The sequence below is a fragment of the Penicillium oxalicum genome, chromosome II (genome assembly GCF_001723175.1).
Source record: "Penicillium oxalicum strain HP7-1 chromosome II, whole genome shotgun sequence".
Taxonomy (NCBI): Eukaryota; Fungi; Ascomycota; class Eurotiomycetes; order Eurotiales; family Aspergillaceae; genus Penicillium; species Penicillium oxalicum.
In genome coordinates this window covers 3,145,645-3,167,091 of record NC_064651.1, presented here as the reverse complement: position 1 = coordinate 3,167,091, position 21,447 = coordinate 3,145,645, and the positions used below count along the sequence as shown (strand labels likewise).

The following is a 21,447-nucleotide window of genomic DNA, read 5'->3' as shown; positions in this document are numbered from 1 at the left end:
ATGTTAAGTACGGATTTCCAAGGACGTGTACATATCAATCACTGCGAACTGGTCGAACGGGACCGCGAGCGAAAGAAGAGGTGGAAGAAGGATCTTGTGTGCTCAATCAACGCCTGGCTTGAATACTATCAAAATGAGAAGACAATAGAAAGCAGAAAAATCTCGGTTCTAAAACCAAACGTGGTCAGGCATTTGGAAGAGCCATACCACAAAGAAAAACATCAACAGGAGGAAGGTGGTTGCAAAAGCACAAAAAGAAAACATCGCGAATGTCAAGGAGGGCGTGGATCCATTCCAGGCACTTGTTCCAGTCTGGTCGGGACATTTGTAGAAGCCCCTTTGAAGTCTTGAGCTCACAAATACTGGATGGACATGGAAGGCCCGAGAGAGTGATTGATTTGCGGCACGAGCCCACATTCCCAGTAGTGTGTCAAACCCGCCGGATCACGCTCCTTCGCTTCCAAATTCCTTGGTCCACTCTGAGTTTCTTGTCAGATCTTCATGGCTGACGGTGGGTCGGGAGTTCTTGATCGCCTTGATGAAGTCTTTCACCACAAGTGGAGGTTCCAACAGCTGCTCCGCCTCGACACTAAGCCAGGTCATCTCCATCGCCCCGGCATCACCTGGCGAGCAGGGCGTGAGCTTCTCGGCTCCATCGACGGTCACCTGAATTTTAGGGGAAAGGCCCTCTGTGTCAGCTGGCAAACAGCCTTTTTCTTTTCTTTTTCAATACTTGCACAGGGCTGCATACCTTCTTATAATGCGTCGCCGTTTGAATCTTGCGAATTGGCTGCATCAGAGCATCTTGCACAGCAATACTGATGTCACTGCCGGAATAGCCTTCGCTCATTTCAGCTAGTGTTTTGTAGTCGGCCTGAGTCATGTGGCACGGGGTTGAGCCCACGGCCAGCATAAACATCTTCATCCGCGCATTGAAATCCGGGAGACTAATATGAACGCGACGCTGGAATCGTCTTCGGATCGCAGCATCTAGCTGCCAGGGAATGTTTGTCGCGCCAAGAATCAAGACACCACGAGAATCATTTCCGACACCGTCCATTTGGACGAGCAGTTCTGTTTTGATGCGCCGAGACGCTTCAGATTCACCTTCTCCACGAGGTCCACATAGTGCGTCGACCTCGTCGATAAAGATAATGGCCGGCTTGTTCTCACGGGCTAAGTTGAAGAGTTGCTTGACCAGACTATATGACCCGTCAGCCTCATGCGTCATAGCGCGCCCATAATCAGGGATATCTTCCTACCGTTCGCTCTCACCCATCCACTTGGATACCAGATCACTGCTGCTCACACTAAAGAAGGTGCTGTTTGCCTCGGTCGCAACGGCTTTTGCAAGATAAGACTTTCCTGTGCCGGGAGGCCCGTAGAGCAAGATACCTTTCCAAGGTTGCCGCTTGCCTGTAAACAGATGAGGGAATTTGATGGGCAAGATCACGGCTTCCTTCAGTGCTTCCTTCGCGCTCTCCAGACCGGCTACATCTTCCCATTTCACATTCGGTTTGTCCGATAGAATAGCTCCTTGAAGGGCCGATCGCAGTTTCTTGGCTTCCGCGTCTTCGCCGTCGCCGTCATCTTCTTTCCTAATGATAGTCGGCAGTCAGCACACGTTGCTTTTGTAGGATCCTCACTGTAGACAGCCGCAGCCGTGTCTCTTCAAGCACACGGTCGTGTCTGGCAACGTTGGCAGGGCATAATGGAGGGGGAGGATCGTACCCTCCCTTCCCACTTCCAGGCGCAATCTTTCCATTTGCGCCCACTGCGCTCGGTTTCTTCTTGTCTGCCGAAGCCAGGTGATTCTTGAGCTTCTCAGCGCGATCCATATACTCTCCAGTCTTGGCGCGAATCATCTCCTTTGACTTGGGGTTCTTCTCCCATTTCAGCGCGAGCATAAACAACTCCAATGCGGAGTAGTAAAGCTGATACGCCTTCTCGTATTCACCCTCATTATCGTTCTCAATCGCCTTCTTGACCGTATCAATGGCTCTCCCAAGAAAATCCGTATTACTCATCCTGGCTTGCAGCGCTCGTAAGGTGGGTGCGTCGCGTCTCGGACTGACGTGGTTGCGTCGAATGCGGAGTGGGTGAAGCGGGGAGATGGAGGGGAGATGTCGGTGGGTTCTGGACTTGGGAAAGCGCAGCGGGCTCGGCGGACACGGCGAACGGGACTCAGCTGGGCCGTGGGTGTCTAATAGAGAGGCGCAATCGGGGTATTTTGAAGCTGCGATGGAAGTTGGCAAGGAAAAAGCTGAAGTGGGTTTGTGATGAGATCGGAACGAGGGACGAAAGAGACGAGAAGTTGGCTTGGGGTTGTCGACGGGGCGGACAGCAGACCGTCGGTTTTCTCTCCTTCCACTTCCCCGCCAACCGACGCCATGGACGCTCAAAAAAAGCTTCAGGCTCTCTCAGACGAGTTTCAGCAGCTGCAGACCGGTACGGCGCAGTGGAAATTACCTTGAATTTGTCTGGCTGGTGCCAATCTCTAATCTCTCCGGTACCTGCAGATCTCGAAAGTCTGGTCGACGCCCGCCAAAAGCTGGAGTCGCAACAACAGGAGAACCAGGGCGTGCAAAGCGAGTTTGCGCAGCTCGATGATGAGTCAAATATATACAAGCTTGTTGGACCTGTTTTGTTGAAGCAGGACAAGACAGAGGCTGTCATGGCTGTCAAAGGTCGATTGGAGTTCATCGAGAAAGAGATGTTCGTTTGATGTCATCCTGCCGCCAAAGTATCTCATGCTGATTTGTTCTTCACAGCAAGCGCATTGAAAAGGAAATTGAGGAGAAGCAAGAGACCGCCGAGAAGAAACGTGTAGAGGTATGGCCAGAGCTTCCTCCTCATCTCTCCCTCTCCCTCTCCCTCTCCCTCTCCCTCTCCGTCTCCGTCTCTTTTGCTTGAGTGGTGCACTAATCTTTTGCGCTGTGCAGATTATGCAATTCCAAAGCCAAGTCCAGCAGCAAGCCTCCGAATAGGTCTATAATCAAGCAAAAATTTTCTACGCGTCACAAGGCTGGCCATTTTGAGGCAGAATTGGTCTCGCAAGTGCCGCGTGGCGCCTGTCAGACACAAACCAATGTGTAGTTTCTCAGTCCCGATCCCTGCACAGTCTCGCAAAAGGCGGGCGTAGAGAGTCTTGTGGACCCGAAGAAAGTCGAACTTCGTAGTCGGTGAAAAGATATGATTTAACGCCCTCGGAGCGGCAAGAGATCTCTAGGGTGAACTGGGAGGCAAGAACAACAGAATCGTGAGATCACCAGAGCTTGGTTGTCAAGCGTTGAGCGGATTTTCCATTGAAACGTGGTAGTTCAGAGCTGAGGCGGCCGACTGTCGTACTCGGTGGATGACTTATTTCCAACCCCAAACAATCCCGAAAAGGAAACGGAAAATCAAACACGACTACATATGAGTGCCTTAGGCTTTCTATTCATTTATCATTTACATCAAAATTTCTCTATTTTCAGACAGTGGTGCATCTGGGCCGCTTAAGCCTTTACCAACAGGCTCTTTCCAGTCATCTCCTTGGGCTGTTCAATGCCCATGGCTGCAAGGACAGTGGGTGCGACATCGCCGAGCACACCACCGTCCTTGGACAGGCTCCAGCCCTCGGGGGCATTGGCCATCACGAAAGGAACCAGGTTGGTGGTGTGAGAAGTCTTAGGGGTACCCTTCTCGTTGAGCATCTCCTCGGCGTTACTGTGGAATTTCATCAGCACCAGGTCAGGTTGAGGCAATTGGCCAATTTGGATTTGAGGGGGAAGCTTACCCATGGTCGGAGGTGATCATCAGGATGTAGTTGTTCTTCTTGCAAGCCTCGTAGATCTCGCCAATAGCCTTGTCCGTGGCGGCAACACCCTCAATCGCAGCCTTGTACACACCAGTGTGGCCCACCATGTCAGGGGGAGCGAAGTTGTTCATGACGAAATCGAACTTGTTCTCACCAATGCGCTCCGCCATCTTGGCACCGACGGCAGCAGCGCTCATCTTGGGGTCGAGATCGTAGGTGGCCACCCTGGGAGAGGGAATCATATCGCGCACCTCTCCGGGGAATTGCTTCTCAATACCGCCGTTGAAGAAGAAAGTAACGTGAGCGTACTTCTCAGTCTCGGCCACATGGCACTGCTGCAGGTTCTTCTTGCCGAGCCACTCTGCAAGAACGTTACCCATGTGTTGGGGAGGGAACGCCACGGGGAAGGTGTAATCGGTCTTGTACTGAGTCATAGTGGTGAGGGAGATGTTCTTAGGGTAAGGGAAGTCGGGGCGGGGGGAGCGATCGTAGCCTCCCAGAAGCTGGGTGATCTCACGGACACGGTCCGAGCGATAGTTGAAGAAGAAGAGGGTGTCGTCATCTGTATCCCAATTAGGTCCTTTGTCGATCCGCAGCCGGTGGCTCAACCTGGAGGTCTCTTACCTTGCACACGGCGCTCCTGTCCACCGACAATGATGGGCTTGAAGAACTCATCAGTCTCTCCCTTCTCGTAGCGCTCCTTGATGGTCTTGATGGGGTCCGAGCTGTCCTCGCCTTCGCCAGTGACCATGCCCTTCATGCCAATCTCAACACGCTCCCAGCGCTTGTCGCGGTCCATGATGAAGTAACGGCCCACAACGGTGGCAATCTCACCAACACCGATCTCCTTGGTCTTGTTGAGCAGCTGCTCCATGTAGGTGGCGGCGCTCTTGGGGTCAGTGTCACGACCGTCACCGAAGAAATGGATGAAGACCTTGGGGATCTGCATCTCCTTGGCGACATCGAGCAGACCGAACAGGTGAGTGATGTTGGAGTGAACACCACCGTCGGAAACGAGACCACAGAGGTGCAGACGACCGTTGCCCTCCTTGGCGCGAGTGAAGGCCTTCACGATGTTGTCGACCTTGTTCAGCTCGCCGTTCTTCAGAGTTTGATCGATGCGAACACTGTCTTGCCAGACCACACGACCGGCGCCAATGTTCAGGTGACCGACTTCGCTGTTACCCATGAGGCCCTCGGGAAGACCCACGGCAAATGAGGAAGCGTCCAACTCGGTATAGCCCTGGGCGGTCTTGGAGTTGGGCTCGGCGAACCCAGACATGTATGGGGTCTCAGCGGCAGCAATGGCATCACCCTCGGGCGGCGAGTTGGGGCCCGCAACACCCCAGCCATCGATGACAACTAGAATACCATTGAATTAGTTTTGCCGTTGCTGGAGGGTTTTTATGAGAAAGGGAGGGCAGGACGTTGATCATACTCAGCGCGACCTTGTGTTCGACAGACGCCATAGTGAGGGTTGAAACGTAGTTCACTAGTATTCTCTAGAAAAGAATTTTGATGATGAGCCTTGCTCTGACTGGCGTGAGAAAAAGCCCCTCCTGTGAACCGTGACTTACCTGGAGACCTCGAAATTGATCTGAAGGTAGAAAGAAGTCGGCGGAGCGGGGAAATTGTCCTGATAAAAATGCGAGCGCCGGTGAAGGAGGGGGCTGCTCCCGGTGACGAGTTGGGCTCGTTGGCCCGACGTCACCCTCAGGGCTCCGAGCTCCCGACTCTTTCCTATACTGAGCACCAGCGCGTTGCCGACCACGCGAGTCCCATTCGTCCTCCATTCGTCCATCCTTCGTTTGTCCCTTCAGAGCAGAGGGCCGAAGCAGAGCATCCATGGCTTCCAGATCCCCCACGATAGGTACACCGCTGCCAAAATTTTCGGTCATTCCAGACAGTCCTCACAAAGACGTACCGGAGACGCCTGCACCGGTGCCTTTCCCGGCGCCACAGACCTTTGAGATTATTCCGCCGCTACATAGCATTCTGCTTCGGCTGCTCTCTCCACAAAATGCGCAGACAGAGACCGGTGGCGTTGACGCGCACAACGCAGGGCTTCCGGAATCCTCTGCTGACCCCCAGTCACAAACCCATCAAGCACCATCTACCCTGTCTGCGGGCGACAACAGCAACTCCGCAGCTGCGCAAACCATACCCGACATGTCTGCTCAAGACTCCAGCGGACTCCCCGCGCTCAACGTCAAGGACCTGCCCACCGCAACCAGCTCCGTCCGGATTCGCATACAAAAGGCGCGTGCAGTAGTCGAGACACTCCCGGACGTGAGCCGGACGGTGGAAGAGCAGCAAGCAGAGATTGCCGAGCTGGAAGACCGCATTGCCCATCTCCATGCCGTCATTTCGGATTTTGGCCATCGAGCTCAACAAGCTCACCCAGGGCATGCGGAGACCACCAAAGCTTACATCCCCGGAGAGGCGACCAGGCCATGAGCCAGCTGGCCAGGATGGAGAGAAGGGATTTGGCTTGACTCCTGGTCTTCCAGTCTCCCCATGCGTTCTTCACACTTTCTTTTCTGTTTTACGATACTTCTACTTTGGCGTTGTCATCTGGAAATACCCATCAATCAATTCTAGTATATTGGACTCGACTATTTTGCCGGCGCATCCACTGCGTTCACGTAAGGGTTCTACAAGCGTCCCTGTAGGTAGAAATCATGTCCTATCCTACCATGAGTTGCGCTTGCCACCTGGAATGGGCGTCTTCCTCTCCCGGATTGGATCACGTCTCACATTTCTTCGAGCTTGTTCTCGTCCGATTGACATTTTCCTATCGTGCAGAGTGGATTACTGCTTACTTCTTCAGGCCCGTCGGAAAAGGTTCAATCCAGTCAGCATCGGTGCCATCGATCCATAGGATCGCAAGCGCCCACCGTTACCAAATCGAATTAGAGGCAAATTCCACCTGACCGCCCTGCTGGGCCCGCCAACCAACCGCCAGTGCGATGACTGTCTCCGATATCGTCGGGCCGATTGAGACCGACGGCTGCCCAGCAAATGGCGCCATGGCCAGTGGCCACTAGGACCTGCATCCATGGGCCCAGTCGTGCCGCTGTGAACTAAGTGAGTCTGACTGTCCTCTTCTGACTGTCCTGACCCGGACTCCTGAGGCACCCGGCCGATCTCTCCGCCCCTCTCCCCCACCATTTAGCATTTTACATTTTTCCTCGCCTTTCGCCATCCTCAATCCTTTATATTCTCTGCATTCCCCCCCCTCCTTCCCTCTCTATCGCTTTTGCTTCTTCTTTCTTTACAAAAAAGTTCGTCACATTCATCACACCATGTCTTCCTACGCCTTGTCCGAGTCCCACAAGGACGTGAGTACCCCCCGTCTACCCCTCCTCCGCTTGTCCGGTCGTCCGTTCGCCCGTGTTGACTCATCCTGTTTCGTAGCAAATGCACAACTCCTTGAAGGAGTCTGACCCCGAGGTCGCTGAGATCATGGTAAGTGGCTACATACAGTTCCCTCATCACTTCAAATCCAATTCCTTGTTTGATCCTCATTGTCCTTGGTTCTCAATGGCACCATCAATGGGAGCTCTTTTGATTGACTGGTCTGTTCCTCTAGGCCAAGGAGATTCAGCGTCAGCGCGAGTCTGTCGTCCTGATTGCCTCTGAGAACTTCACCTCTCGTGCCGTCTTCGATGCCCTGGGCTCGCCCATGTGCAACAAGTACTCCGAGGGATACCCCGGTGCCCGTTACTACGGTGGTAACCAGCACATTGATGCCATTGAGATCACCTGCCAGCAGCGTGCCCTCAAGGCCTTCAACTTGGATCCTGCCAAGTGGGGTGTGAACGTGCAGTGCCTCAGTGGCAGCCCTGCCAACTTGCAGGTCTACCAGGCGCTTATGCGCCCCCATGACCGTCTGATGGGTCTTGATCTCCCCCACGGTGGTCACTTGTCTCACGGCTACCAGACCCCCTCTCGCAAGTGAGTCATCCTCGGTCAATGGCGTGGAATGGCCCCCGTTTCTAACTTGCGGTTGTTAGGATCTCTGCTGTCTCCACTTACTTCGAGACCTTCCCCTACCGCGTCAACTTGGAGACTGGCCTTATCGACTATGACCAGCTCGAGACCAACGCCGAGATGTACCGTCCCAAGATCCTCGTCGCCGGTACCTCTGCCTACTGTCGCCTGATTGACTACAAGCGCATGCGCCAGATCGCTGACAAGGTTGGTGCCTACCTCGTCGTTGACATGGCCCACATCTCTGGTTTGATCGCCGCTGGTGTCATCCCCTCTCCCTTCGAGTACGCCGATGTTGTTACCACCACCACCCACAAGTCTCTCCGTGGTCCTCGTGGTGCCATGATCTTCTTCCGCAAGGGTGTCCGCAGCACCGACAAGACCGGCAAGGAGATCATGTACGACCTTGAGGGTCCCATCAACTTCTCCGTGTTCCCCGGTCACCAAGGTGGCCCCCACAACCACACCATCACCGCTCTGGCTGTTGCCCTTAAGCAGGCTGCCGCCCCTGAGTTCAAGCAGTACCAGGAGTTGGTCATCAAGAACGCCAAGGCTCTCGAGAACGAGTTCAAGGCCCTCGGCCACAAGCTCGTTTCCGACGGCACTGACAGCCACATGGTCCTCGTTGACCTGCGCCCCAAGAGCCTCGACGGTGCTCGCGTGGAGGCTGTGCTCGAGCAGATCAACATTGCTTGCAACAAGAACTCCATCCCCGGTGACAAGTCGGCCCTGACCCCTTGCGGTATTCGCATTGGTGCTCCTGCCATGACTTCCCGTGGTATGGGTGAGGATGACTTCAAGCGCATTGCTGGCTACATTGACCAGGCCATCAACCTGTGCACCAAGATCCAGAGCGAGCTTCCCAAGGAGGCTAACAAGCTGAAGGACTTCAAGGCCAAGGTCGCCTCCGAGAGCGTGCCTGAGATCTTGGAGCTTCGCAAGGAGATTGCCGGATGGGCCAGCACCTACCCTCTCCCCGTTTAAGCCAAACGCATTTGGCTGAGGCAAATGGACCATCCGTCCTGTCCACCACTGTTCTTCTAAAATTCTTTGTTTTTTTTTTTTTGCATACGAAAGTCACGAAGAGAGGTCTTCTATCAACTTGAAAGATCTCGCGAGTTCAACATCATCTACGAAGCGTTGGCAGATGTGATAAAATACCACGTGGTGCGTTTATTGGGGTTCTATATACCGGTCTGCTTTTTCAACCTAGGGCACATTTGGGGTTTTCTTTTTTCCTCCTTCTTTGCATTACCTTTTTTTGGATTTTCTTCAAAAGCGTGGAAGATATCATCACTTGTTAGCTCCTTGGCGCATCTTCAACAGCGCAAAACTCGAGTTTTTAGGAGCGATTGAAATCAAAAGTTCCAATGTGCTTGCAGCCCCTGGGCGATTGTCTCTTGCTCTCATTATCACAATATGAAAATGCATACGCATCCTCGGCTTCTGTCGTATTTTTGAAGATCGTTTGGCAACACTCCCTTTGGGTGACCTCGGGTAAAATCTTGTCCTGTTACTGCTGCGGATGTAGTGCGGTAATTGCATGGCGGATCGTAGCAAGATTTTCTTGTTGATACGAACATTGTTCTCGAGACGCCAGCAACAAAGACGGCAAGAATGCTTAGCAACTGGGCAGTAATCAAAAGAACTTGGAAGCAGGACGCAGAGGCCTTCCAGGTTGAGGCAGACTGAACCTGTCAAATTGTTCACTCGAAGGGCAAACACGTGAAATGGGTCTCAGACATCATCCCCCATCACGTGCGACAGCACATGTTCATATTCCCCGCGCATCACCTCACTGCTTCGATCCTTCCTGACCTGCCCGACATATGCCTTGACCAGTATTCTTAGCCCCACCGCGAGCCTTCGCCATCCACACTGCGCTGTCTCCTCATATCGTCTCTCCGGGGTCTTTTCTCGAATTCACTGCTCGCTTCCTTGAACGTCCGCAGCAGATACTAGACTACAGGCCCCGGCCCCACTCCCTCTTCCTCCCCACGATTTCCCCGATAAGCCTTTCCCTTGTCTATCTTATCTGCGGAGAAGGCATACTTTCAAAGACCATCAACAGTGACGATCGGAGTCAGACGGTGCCACATCGAGACGACCGGGTTGGCACGTGGTGTCGTTTGATTCAGATTGATCCCATTTGGTCAGAACGCAGCCCTTTTCAGAGTCATGGCAAACATTTCACAGTGCTTCTACTGTTTTGAAACCCTGCTAGCCTCTTATGAGGATCGGGAACCCCCCGCATTGGGCGTTGTAGAGACTCTGTGGGAGCAGCACCAGCATTCAAAGAAACTTTTCCATTTGGGGAATCAACTCAAAGACGGTGAGGACAGCGTTGCCGTGAGTGCTGGAACCGAAGCAGACCAATCTGTCGACGACGCGGATACCGATGCAGACGCCGATTTCTCACGGGGTACAAGGGTAGTTGACGGCTCTCGGGGCTTGAGACCATCCCTCATCAGCCGTCTACAGAGTCAGACCTCGTCGGACTCATCCAGTCTTGCTACTACTCCGTCTCGCGCATCTAATGTCTCTTCACATTCTGGAGGCTCTAGCAGCACGGCCGCCACAACCCCAAGCGCTCAGTCGGAGCGGATAGGCGCAAGAACCCTGTCCATCGAGCAGCGGTATCCGCTTTTTGTCACCTGGAAAACCGTTTCTCGGGGCCACAAATCCTTACGAGGCTGTATCGGCACTTTTGAGGCACAGGATCTGGAAGTTGGCCTAAAGTCGTACGCCTTGACTTCGTACGTGGCCGTTCTCTTTTACACATGTCCATTGATTGCTCGCCCGCTCGTTCATCCTTCATTACTTGTTGTCTCTCCCTCTCTGTAGATTTTGACTGACATTTTTTGTGGGACTGCTCGTCCATGCAAATACAGGGCCTTTGACGATACACGGTTTTCCCCCATTCCTCGGTCTCTCTTGCCATCTCTCTCATGCTCTCTCACCCTCCTAGGCTCGTTTGAACCCTGCACCAACGCCATGGACTGGACCCTGGGAACCCATGGGATTCGAATTTCCTTTATTTACCGTGGTCGACGGTATGGAGCAACCTTTCTCCCGGATGTCGCCGTGGAGCAGGGCTGGTCCAAGGAGGAAACAGTCGAGAGTCTGATGCGCAAAGCAGGATGGGATGGAGGCTCCAGTGGAGTCGCGCGCCGTCTGCTTCGTACCGGATCAAGCTCAAGCCACAGTGCCAAGCCGTGGGAACAGGTGTCTGACTTTCGAACTGTTCGGTATCAGGGCCACAAAGCCAGTGCCGATTACGAAGACTGGCAGGAATGGCGGAAGTGGGTACTGTCGCTTGACGAGGGACCGGAACTTCTCGGATCTACCTGATTTGCTTCATAGTATGTCTCGGGAGGATCGGTCTTCTTTTCGCTGACTGTTTGTATGCATGGCCTGCCTGGCGTGTGTTGACGAATATACATCATGAATGAGCTCATCTGTCTTCTCGAAGCTTTTGATTTTTGCTCGTGGCATCGGAGAGCCAACCTGTCTGAGGTAAGATGTAAATACTTTTTTCGTTTTTTAGGAAGAAAACGAGTGTCCTTGGATGATCTGCTATCCCCTTGTTTCGATATCGGAGAGGGCCTTGACATGGAGAGATTGACGACGAAGGGTCAACCTGAGTACAGGAAAACGGTCGAGTGCGGCGTCAGACCCAGTAGATGGACAGCATCAATTATATCTCGCCATTGAGAATGTCCTCATAGGGGTATCTTTCCTTTTTTCAGTATAGGGTTCTCCTATGATAGAAAATTGAATAAAATCGCGTCACATGCACGGCAATCCTCCCAACGAGTCCGTCAAGATGACAGGACCCGCTCAGTCATTGTGGGAGGAGACTTTCCACCCATCCGGAGTCCACGAAAAGAACATCATCCAAGTGCTCCGCTAGAAGCACTTCATTTTCCATGGCCACGACTCCAGAGTCCAGCAACCATATCCTTCACTCTCCGCTCCTGTTCCCGAATTTGTTCTTCGGTCTGCCCGCGGGCATTCCCTCGACTATCAATCTGCATGGGGTCCCCACCGCCGCCACCATTCGCAGGAGGAGCTCCGGGGTGCTGTTCCTCGACCACCTCTTGTCCATTGACTCGCTCTGGCCGAGGATCAATGCTCATGACGCCGTCCATCATGAAGCCGCCTCCCTCGCGGAGTTTGTTGATGGCACGAACGGTATCGATCGCGCGGTGCAGGGTTCGTCGCGCGTTGAAATTCTTCTTGACCGTGGGGAGAAGGTCTTCTCCGGAACCGATCTTGGCCACGTCGTACGGCGGGTTGACCCATTTATGTTGAAGGGCTTCATGGGCGGTCATTCGCTTTTGGGGATCGATGGTCAGACACCGGTTGATGAAGTTGCGAGCCTCTTGGGACACGCCGCGCCAGTATTCGAGCGGAGTGAATGAGTAGTCTGCGGCGAGGATGGCCTGCATCTCTTCCAGATTTGAGTCTCGGTCAAAGGGGGTATAGCCACAGAGGAGGAAATAGGTGATTACTCCGATGGCCCAGATATCGCTGATCGACACAGACACATACAGAGAGACAGAGTCAGCATCCGACAATTATGAATGCAGTCCGTCATGCAAGGATGAAAATAGGTGCCAAAACTCACACAGGCTTTCCGTGACCGCTTTTTTTGAAAATCTCCGGAGCCATGTATCCTGGTGTACCACAGGTGGTGGTCAGGACGTGAAATTGCTCTTCGTCCATGATTCGCGACAGACCGAAATCGGCAATCAACAGGTCGGCATTGTCCTCGGGGGTGCGGAACAGCAAGTTCTCGGGCTTCAGGTCCCGATGGACAATGCCATGGTCATGTAGGTAGGCGACTGCTGAGAGGACGGCGCGAATGAGGTCTGCGGCGTCGGACTCATAGTAGCTGCCTTTGCGACAGATGCGGTCGAAAAGTTCTCCGCCCAGCGCAAGATCCGTGACCAAATACACTAGAGCGTGGAGATGAAGCCTTTTGTCAGTTGACCAATTCCGCGACTTGACCACACCAGTGCTCTCACGCTTACGCACAATTGTTCATGGTCTCAAAGTAATCCACCAGTGTGAGGATGTTCTGGTGTCCCATCGACACCTTTTTCAAGACTGCGATTTCATTGCGAACCTATACATTCCCCGACCGAGCCGGGGAGTCGTCAGCACAGAACGCATTGCTTCAGGCAGCGTATATAGTCAGGAATAAATTGTCTCTGCCTTGTAGAGGACGAAGAAGAAGACGGGAGAATTTGTCGCCTACCATGTGTTCCCGCCCGGCCATCAGACGTTTGTTGATCACCTTGGCGGCATAGAACCGCCCTGTATCGATGTGCACACATTCCTTGACCACAGAATAGGAGCCTGCTCCCAAAGTCTTGCCAGTCTTGTAGCGACACGGCTGAATCTGGGGTCTGGGTGGTTGCGCCATGGCGACAAGGAGGGTGTAGCGGTCGAGGACGAAACGACGAAGAGGGGGAGGAGGAGGGGTTGACAATTGGAGGGAAGCTACCGAACGATGATCTCCACACACTCTGTTTGCTTCACAATCACCGCTCACACGCACGGGCTCCCAGACTGTACAGCAAGTAGTGAGAGATCACGAAGCTGTTGTCTCGAAGAATATCAAAATACGAGAGGGTGTGAGAGGTGGCAGTTTAATTTCCGGGGACCATAACCGTCGTGTGTATATGATTCTGTACCGGTAACGTCTCCAGCCGGACAATCTGTCAGATGGCGGTACTTTGGGGATACTTGACCCCCGTCGGAGCGGCTGACAGATCGACCCCGACCCAATAGATCAGGACGGGATGACCCCGACCGTCAAGGTTTTGTCTTGACATTTGTGAGGTACCTCCACAGGTACACATCACGTAATACGCTACGAACATGGGTATACTCAGGTAAGTGGTCCAGTCAACTCAGGATTCCCCAAGATTCACATCTGGAATCGCATAAATACTCTCATTCTCAAAACGTTTGCACTGAAGAATAGTGACCACGACTGGCAAATTCAATGTGGCCCCGTTGTTGACACTTGGGACTTTATTGTTTTTTTCCTTTCTGTCTTTCCAAATTTGCAATCACAACTTTCTATACCACAGCTCTCCACAGATCGGCAGAAAGATCATCGTCATTCATCTAAACCTGAGACAGTCCTCACGGCCTCTCAACGTGATAGATGGGCCGCTGCGGATGTACTCGTGGCCTGGGGTTTCTCGTGTTGCTTGTCTGTGAATGACGGGGATGGACCACCAGTTGCTTGGGCTCTAGCCAGCCCTGTCTAGACTACGAGGATAATGGAAAAACAATCATTACTAATAATCAAGATTTAACATAGTCCCCAGAGCAAGAGAAAACTCCGTGATAATGCTGTCTGCAATGGAAAGACGCCAAGTTGTCGACGATATCATAACACCAAGGTCAACGAAAGGAAAAGAAGGGGGAATAGGCATCTAGTTCACGGAAATGAAAAGAGAGGAACAGGAAACCAGAAGAGAAAAGGAAAAAGAATGCAAAAACGCCAATAGAATCCCACATATACCAAGGTAATGCCGCCCACCATGGACAGGCATCCTGCCTCGACTCTTACAAATGGGCCAGCACCTCCTCCACGACTCCCTCCAGCAACTGCAGACTGTGAAACTTGGCAGCACTCTGCAAAACACGCAGCTTCTTTTCGGTTTCCTTGAGATCGACCGTGGCAGTCCATTTACCACTGCAGGAACAATGTTCCATGAACTCGCTCACTTTCAATCCACTGCACTTGGAACATTTCAAATCTTGGGTCTGCCACTCAAGGACCAGGCTGTGCACTTGCCCAATGAGTATCTCTTCCTGGGCCAACCGATCATACTCGGTTTGACAGAAGGGGCACCGCCACGGCTTGGGCGCCTTGTCATTATCGGCACCCGGCTCGGAAAGGACATCCTCGTCCCGGCACAGGTCAAGGTCACGGATTAGACAGCAGGCATTGCAGGTGAGCTCAGAGAGTTTCAGGTTGGCACTGGGGTTCTCAAAGCGGCCCTCTTTGCTGAACTCGCGCACTTCAAAGAGTGCGAGGAGCTCCCGACGGAGCAACCGAGATTCCAAAGTGGTCGTTTTCGACAGACTGAGCACTTGCATGAGCAGTTTGACGAGCTCAAGAGCCGGATTACGCTTGTCGCCCTTGGGATCAACCAAGACGCCGGGAAGTACCGGGAAGGCATAGTCGGAGACAAGTTCGGGGTGAAGCATCTCATCACGCTGGCGGCGAATCAGTCCCGAGATCTGTTTCTTTAATGGCTTGGAGAACCGTTCCGCGAGTACAGCGGACAAGCCTTCGTCGTCAACGTCGTTTGGCTTTCCGATGGGAATCTGCGTCAGGCGCGGCGTTGACGATATCTCATTCTCCTGAAGATCGGGATGTTTGGCAGCATGCATGAGCTCAATGTACTCTACCACCCAGTCGTGGAAGATGGTCTGCATGGGGGTGGGCAACAAACGGCCCAGCTGCCAGTGCATCACAGTCTCGAGCTCTTGCTTCTCGGCTTCCACCACCTTTTGGCATCCCTTGCCACCATAGTTGTACTCGTCGTACCAGACCAGATAGTCCCAGTATTCCTTGATGTCCAGGTCGATAAAGTGGAATGACGGATTGGCTCGAATGGACTTGATCACGTATTGACTGTAGGCATAAGCATTGCCGACCTCGGTCTTGGTCGTCTGTAGCAGAAGGCGAGTGGGACTGGCGAAAACCACATTGGAGCCCACCCGTCGGAATTCGGCCATCAGGCGTTGGAATGACTTTCGCGAGAGTAAACGCACGTAATTGTGCAGGGACCGGTCATACAAACATGAAATGGGACTCTCCACCCAACGGATCAGATGTTGGACCATGATATCCGCCATGCTGTTTCCAGCGCACGCTTCAGTCCACCAGTTTTTGACCATCTCTCGCAACACCAACGCGCCAGCGGATGCAAACGCTTTCTCAGAGTACAGAATCCCCGATTCGTCTGTCCCGTTCGCGGACGGGGCCAGCAGGGTATCACCCCCGTCCATGTCATGTACGATGGAAGATGTCAGGATGGTATTGATTGCCAGGTTGCGAATGTCCAGTTCAATGCACACCGTTGAATATGCACCCGGTGTGTTGACGGAGGGCATATTGACCTTCTCTAGCGGGCCGACGATGTCGTCTTTTTCAAAGCCAGCGTGATCGGGTCGAGGTCCGTTAGACCACCACAAAACGACGTTGCTCTGCTGCAACCGCCGAGCGTACGCAACATCGATCAGGAAACGAGGGTCGTCGGTCTCCAAGTTGCAAAGTGGGACGTCTCCGTATCGCGCAAGCAAAGCCAAATGTTGGATCCAGGCTGCCAGATACAGGTAGTGTGTGACAATGCGCCGAGCGATGAATGCTTGCCATCCGAGAGGTGGGAGATCCATATCCGAGACCTCGGGCTTCACAGCCAGAGTTGGGTAGTCCTTCAGCACCGGGATGTCGTGGCATAAACGGTCCTTTTGCTGTGACTGAATGACCATGATTGCGGGCTGGGTCTCGTCATTCCTCAGTTTGCGAATCAGGTCGCCCACTTCAAGGTGAGCCTTTCGACGAGTCATCACCTGAGTCGTCTTGAAGTGGATCTTGTCCTGGTATTCAAAGGCATTTTGGGACTCTTCAGTCGAGGCGTCCTGCAACTTGCGAGAGAGCAATTCCGAATATATTTTATCAACATTGGGCAACCCTTGGGAGTCTCTCGTGCGGTTGAGAATGACGATGTGCGCTTCGCTCTTGGCGGTTGAGAAAAGAGCAAAGATTTGTCTATCACCAGAGGCGACGTGGTAAAGATAGTGATACGTCAGAGAAGAGTCCACCAAATACGGTTGATCGGAAGTTGCGTGGAGAAGTGTTGAGAGGTCGAATCCCTTCTCCAATCCTTCACCAAGGACACCACGATGGGTTTCATCGAAAGTACACTGACTCCCAAGTTTGAGCACCGCACGAAGACTGGATGTGATGTTCCGTTCGTAGACACCTTCAACACTGGGATGCTGAAACAGGGCGTCCATTTTGTCCGACTCCTCGAGGAATGTATCTTCTGAAAGTGAGAGTTTGAAGAGATGGACGGATGGATGTCCATTAGGTAAGGTATGATTCACTTTTTCTACCTTGCAGTCCGGTACCTCGACGTCTGGCAACGAGTCACGCTTCAAATTGACGAAAAATTGCCGCGGGACCTTCACATTGAGAGCGTGGATTTTTTGATCAATAAGAACGAATGCGCGCACAATGCCCGGCCGGCCGGATTCACAGAGCTGCAGGACTTGCCAAGTACTGATGTACAACATCATCTGATTGCGGAAGAAATTACTGAGCCCATCTGTTGCAACGTTGGTCCGCTCACCGAAGAGCTGACGTCGGCGAATCCGAGCTTGCTTCTGAATCTTCCATTTTTGCTTTTGGTATTTGATGAATCCCTGGTAGTCGTCGGCAATGGAAGGCATGATGGCTGGCAAACTGGCGAAGGGGTCAAGTGCTGTCTTCGTCGCAGCTTCGGGATGTTTTCGTTTTTGAGAAGTCTTGCTCTCCGGGGAGTTCTTCTGTTTTTGAGTCGATTGAGCAAGGACCTCGTCTACCAAATCACCCGCGTGCTGAACACGATGGTCCAGAATATTGGTAGAAATTGAAGAGAGGGGCAACTTCTCTGATTTTTCGAAAAGATCAGTCATTTTCTTTTGTTTGAACTTGTCATCCTTCTGGTTGATCCGCCGCTGCAACCAATCTGGATGGGCGACACGCGGTACAGGGTTCCTCAGCTTCTGAAGAGCGGCTGGAATGGTGATGAGCTTCTGGACAACGGAGCCCAGACGTTCAAGGTAGTAGTCCCAGTCAATAATGGATCGAGGATCCATGTCACCTGGGTCATCCTTGAGCCATTTGCGAAGAAAGAAGCGCTTGACAGATTCCTCCGCTGAGAATATGGTGACTGGAATTGCACGTTCGGTGACGGGAGTGTTTCTTGGCCTCGACGAGATAATATACTTGCAGTTCAACCCCTTGTCTTTGACCATTTGTTCGCCTAGGAACTCCGCAAGGCGTCTCGCTGTCGTGATGGATGTGGACTTCTGGTTTCCATACTCCTCAAGAGTCTTGGTCATGCTGCGATTCTCCGAAATGAGATCAATGAGCTCCTCATCCGCGAGAGTGGCACCGTGCTCGTAAAGCACATCCAACCAGCGATCAGCAACCCGTGCTACAGCAGCATAGGTTTCTGCGAGGTTGCTGCCCTCGAGGAAGAACTTGAAGATTTGTGTTTGGAATATCTTGATTAACTTCAGCTCTCCTCTTCGCTTGACCTCAAAGCCCTTCAACTCAGCAAGAGACCCGTCATGATTGAAAACCGCGTATCGCTTCTTCAGGTTCTTGTCCTCCTCTTTTGACGTGGGGAGAATCATTGCTCGGTAAGGACCGTCAACTTCAAAGAAAATCGAGTTTTCGCTGTAGGTCTCATATTTGTGGGTTGATGGGTCCACAAGAGCCTGGTATTGATGGTTCGTATACCGCGCATGAACCAGGTGGTTGAGCATGACACAGGGATACGAAATACTGAGTTTTTTGCCATTTTTTAGTGCGAAGGTGAAGTTTTCTGGGAATGTACCCGGAAGCATACACCAGATACCGTCAGTGTCGAGCTCTAGCGGGCGCCCAATGCGCTCTACGAGCTCTCGGGCCATCTGGATGATGTGAGCTCCTGTAAGGCAGGTGACACCAGCCATTTCCATGGAATACCATCGAGAACCCTTTCGCATGACATATCCATAGAAACTGTTCAGGATGACTTTGTGGGCAAGTTGTAAGGAGTCGAAAAGAACGATCATCTTCTTAGCCTCGTCGACCTCTGCCGCAGATGCACCGGAAGATTGAAGCGCCTCCGTTTTGTTTTTCCAAACCTTCTGTTTCCCCTTGAAATCGTAACGTCGGTCACGAAAGCTTCGCACTGTGTCAACATAGAAGGGGTTTTCTCTTTGACAAATGATCGCTTCTCGAATCATCGTTTTGCTGTCGTGAATTTTGTGATAAATTTTCTTGCTGTAGTCCTGCAAGCGCTTCTTCACAACCCCGGCTTGCTCTTCGATACTCAACTCTTCGAATGCTCGCAGTAATCCATTTTTCCTTTGACTAGGAAACCTTTCGTTGGCTGTGGCTCGCCGAATCATGTTGTATTCGTCCCGCTTCGCAGGCAAGAATTCTCCACGCCAGGCCCAGGGCATACGTCTGTCACAAGTCTTTCCAGGTCGGTTGAAGTCGCAGGCAGCACAATCCGATTCATCAATCATGGAATCTGGCTGGAGACGATTGGTGATCATGATATTCGGATACATGGATGCAACATCCAAGTGGTAGATGAATGGAACTTCATTTCGAGTTGGGTTGTTTCGCAGGTCGAGAAGCTTTTCGGCAATTTGAGCCTTGACTTCATCAAAATTGACTACATCATCCAGCGATTTTTTCTCCTCAACCTCGATACTGAACTTCAACGCATGGTCCAGGTCTCTTATTAGCTCGTCAATGGCACCAGGGTCCACATTGAAACCGGTGGGAATGTCACTTCGAAAGACACCGGCTTCAATACTTTCGACGTGACCACCGACGTATGTCTGCGACTCCAGTAGATGGCCCTCATAGAACGCCTCTGGAGGGTCCTTGTGCTTGTTGGGCAAGACAATCTCGCCTTTGTAGGCCTCCACCATGAGCAACATCTCACACAGAGTTCCAGTTCCTTTTCGTAATGTATCGTCGGGGCTGAGAGGGATGATAGTGCATAGAGAGAAAATAAAGGGATGCACGTATTTCATGTAAAGATAATAGGTTGCGACGGCATCGGAGACCGAGTATTCAGCCAAGGTCTGTGGTCGTTCGCTTGCATAGGGAGTCATGAGTTCCGGGTCCAGCTCGTCTGGATCATATCCTAGTTTTGCGACTGTGACAGCTTTCAGACCACGACTTCCTTGGGGAAGATAACTGTCACGGCTCACCCAAGCGAAGCAGTCCATGTGCACACAGTTGTCGCTCTGGTAGATGTCTTCGCTGTTTTTGCGGAAGCCAATTTCCATGTACATGTCGATACCTTGCACACTTGCTCTTGCTTCCACGAAGGGCCAGTCGAAGAAGTCACCGTTGTATGTAGCAATGACTGTGGGCTTGGCGATTTTGATGTGTTCAAAAAATCGCTCAATAACCGCTCTCTCATTGGGCTCATTGAAGATGATGAAAGGCCCGTTGTATTCTGGTTTGGGCGTGTACTCGAAATCGTTGATATCCTCCGACACAATTTCTCGATTCGTGATCAGGAACCCCTGGCCATCAATCATGTATGAAATCATCATAATTTGATCGATCACTGCATCAGGAAACTTCAATGGCAGTTTGGTCGTCTCAATATCGAAGGCCAGCACTACAGGATCCGCACGTTGAAGCCTCTCTTCGAGGCATTTCAATGAGATCACGCCGTGCTTTGCTTCAACATCGTACCATTTCCCAATGCGAATATCTGGAGCAGCTCTTGTTAGCACTGTAGACATATCACGCGGCATTGAGACTGTGAGTACCGACCTTTGTCAATCGAGACCCGCACATGATACGGAACGTCATATTCCCGAATATCAACAATAAAATCACTCGCTTGGGTATTGCCATTAGGTCGTTGCTCATTAATTATTTCGTCATCAAAAAGATCAAAGCCAGCCGCGGCACTGCAATACCCAAATGGTGAGTATAAGATCGCGCCGAGAGGGAGCTGGTGTGACTAGTAACAAACCTTGTCATTTCGACATACGCATCCATCACGTTTGCATTCTTCTTGTTCTTTTCGGCCAATGGGAGCAGGGTTCGTCGGACCTCGAGGAGATTGGGAACGTTGGCGAAGTTCAGTCTGATGAAGGTCCTCCGGTGTCCGAGCAAGTGATTTGGAAGACTCAGGTCTTCTTTATCAAGACGTTTGAAGCTCTTGATCAACCCTTCAAAAGCCCTTCGGCACCATTCCTCAACTTCTATCTCATGGCCTTTCTTGACCGCAATCAAGAAGTAAGGATCGTATTCAACCGTGGCCTTGAAGCTTCCTCCGTCGTCTTGAAGGAAATAGTAGTCGACGCCAGCGCGACCACCCGGTACGTTTGGATCCTGTATTGTGGTGCTGTGCATATTAATGAGCCAGCCGGCCCTGGTCTCCCCCGATTCAAAACGGGGGAAACCCAGGGACTCATCAATGCTGTTGGCCAGCCGAATGGCCTCGAATTTCTCATCCTGAGAGGTCGCTTCGCTAGAACGAAGTGATCCGAATTCCACAGTCTTTGTTCGTCGGGGATTGGAGGATGCTGCGCTCGATCGGAATTTGTTACCGAATTTGCTAGGCTTGCGCGAAGGCATTGCGGCGTTGGGTGCCCGGCTGGGCTTGCGGTAAACAGCGTCGACAGGTTTTGAATATTAGAACATGGGTTTCAAGGTGAAAGCAGCTTGTTCTTATATATGCCGCGATGAGTAGTCGTTGAAGCAGATCGCCCGGATTTGACGCTTGGAGTCGTGGTTTTGTCGTAGAGCTATCCTGTCCAACCGCCGATCTGAGCAAACCACAATCGCTTTTCCTGTCACGCTCGCGTATCAGCGCGTCCCT

The 21,447-nt window shown here is 52.2% G+C and overlaps 8 protein-coding genes across 8 annotated transcripts; 4 read left to right on the top strand and 4 right to left on the bottom strand.

Annotated features, from left to right (window-relative positions):
* Positions 1 to 444: 444 nt before the first annotated feature.
* POX_b02975 (Vacuolar protein sorting-associated protein 4) lies at positions 445 to 2,027 on the bottom strand (the record flags this gene model as incomplete). The annotated part of the gene is made up of 4 exons (XM_050111882.1): positions 445 to 666; positions 752 to 1,202; positions 1,263 to 1,598; positions 1,732 to 2,027. The coding sequence occupies 4 exons, from the start codon at positions 2,025 to 2,027 to the stop codon at positions 445 to 447; spliced, it is 1,305 nt and encodes a 434-aa protein (XP_049972228.1).
* Positions 2,028 to 2,390: 363 nt separating this feature from the next.
* Positions 2,391 to 2,987, top strand: POX_b02974 (Prefoldin subunit 6; the record flags this gene model as incomplete). Its single annotated transcript, XM_050111881.1, has 4 exons — positions 2,391 to 2,448; positions 2,520 to 2,715; positions 2,772 to 2,832; positions 2,943 to 2,987. 4 exons carry the CDS (start codon positions 2,391 to 2,393, stop codon positions 2,985 to 2,987), a joined length of 360 nt encoding a protein of 119 aa, XP_049972227.1.
* A 510-nt stretch (positions 2,988 to 3,497) lies between these two features.
* On the bottom strand, positions 3,498 to 5,268 carry POX_b02973 (2,3-bisphosphoglycerate-independent phosphoglycerate mutase; the record flags this gene model as incomplete). The annotated part of the gene is made up of 4 exons (XM_050111880.1): positions 3,498 to 3,708; positions 3,779 to 4,361; positions 4,424 to 5,161; positions 5,238 to 5,268. 4 exons carry the CDS (start codon positions 5,266 to 5,268, stop codon positions 3,498 to 3,500), a joined length of 1,563 nt encoding a protein of 520 aa, XP_049972226.1.
* A 176-nt stretch (positions 5,269 to 5,444) lies between these two features.
* POX_b02972 (uncharacterized protein) lies at positions 5,445 to 6,256 on the top strand (the record flags this gene model as incomplete). Its single annotated transcript, XM_050111879.1, has 2 exons — positions 5,445 to 5,605; positions 5,656 to 6,256. 2 exons carry the CDS (start codon positions 5,445 to 5,447, stop codon positions 6,254 to 6,256), a joined length of 762 nt encoding a protein of 253 aa, XP_049972225.1.
* Positions 6,257 to 7,104: 848 nt separating this feature from the next.
* POX_b02971 (Serine hydroxymethyltransferase, cytosolic) lies at positions 7,105 to 8,776 on the top strand (the record flags this gene model as incomplete). The annotated part of the gene is made up of 4 exons (XM_050111878.1): positions 7,105 to 7,140; positions 7,217 to 7,267; positions 7,392 to 7,756; positions 7,816 to 8,776. 4 exons carry the CDS (start codon positions 7,105 to 7,107, stop codon positions 8,774 to 8,776), a joined length of 1,413 nt encoding a protein of 470 aa, XP_049972224.1.
* Positions 8,777 to 9,970: 1,194 nt separating this feature from the next.
* POX_b02970 (uncharacterized protein) lies at positions 9,971 to 11,143 on the top strand (the record flags this gene model as incomplete). Its single annotated transcript, XM_050111877.1, has 2 exons — positions 9,971 to 10,548; positions 10,684 to 11,143. 2 exons carry the CDS (start codon positions 9,971 to 9,973, stop codon positions 11,141 to 11,143), a joined length of 1,038 nt encoding a protein of 345 aa, XP_049972223.1.
* Positions 11,144 to 11,712: 569 nt separating this feature from the next.
* Positions 11,713 to 13,223, bottom strand: POX_b02969 (Calcium/calmodulin-dependent protein kinase cmkB; the record flags this gene model as incomplete). Its single annotated transcript, XM_050111876.1, has 4 exons — positions 11,713 to 12,325; positions 12,423 to 12,753; positions 12,833 to 12,923; positions 13,056 to 13,223. 4 exons carry the CDS (start codon positions 13,221 to 13,223, stop codon positions 11,713 to 11,715), a joined length of 1,203 nt encoding a protein of 400 aa, XP_049972222.1.
* Positions 13,224 to 14,380: 1,157 nt separating this feature from the next.
* Positions 14,381 to 21,203, bottom strand: POX_b02968 (DNA polymerase epsilon catalytic subunit A; the record flags this gene model as incomplete). The annotated part of the gene is made up of 3 exons (XM_050111875.1): positions 14,381 to 20,328; positions 20,391 to 20,530; positions 20,596 to 21,203. The coding sequence occupies 3 exons, from the start codon at positions 21,201 to 21,203 to the stop codon at positions 14,381 to 14,383; spliced, it is 6,696 nt and encodes a 2,231-aa protein (XP_049972221.1).
* Positions 21,204 to 21,447: the final 244 nt, after the last annotated feature.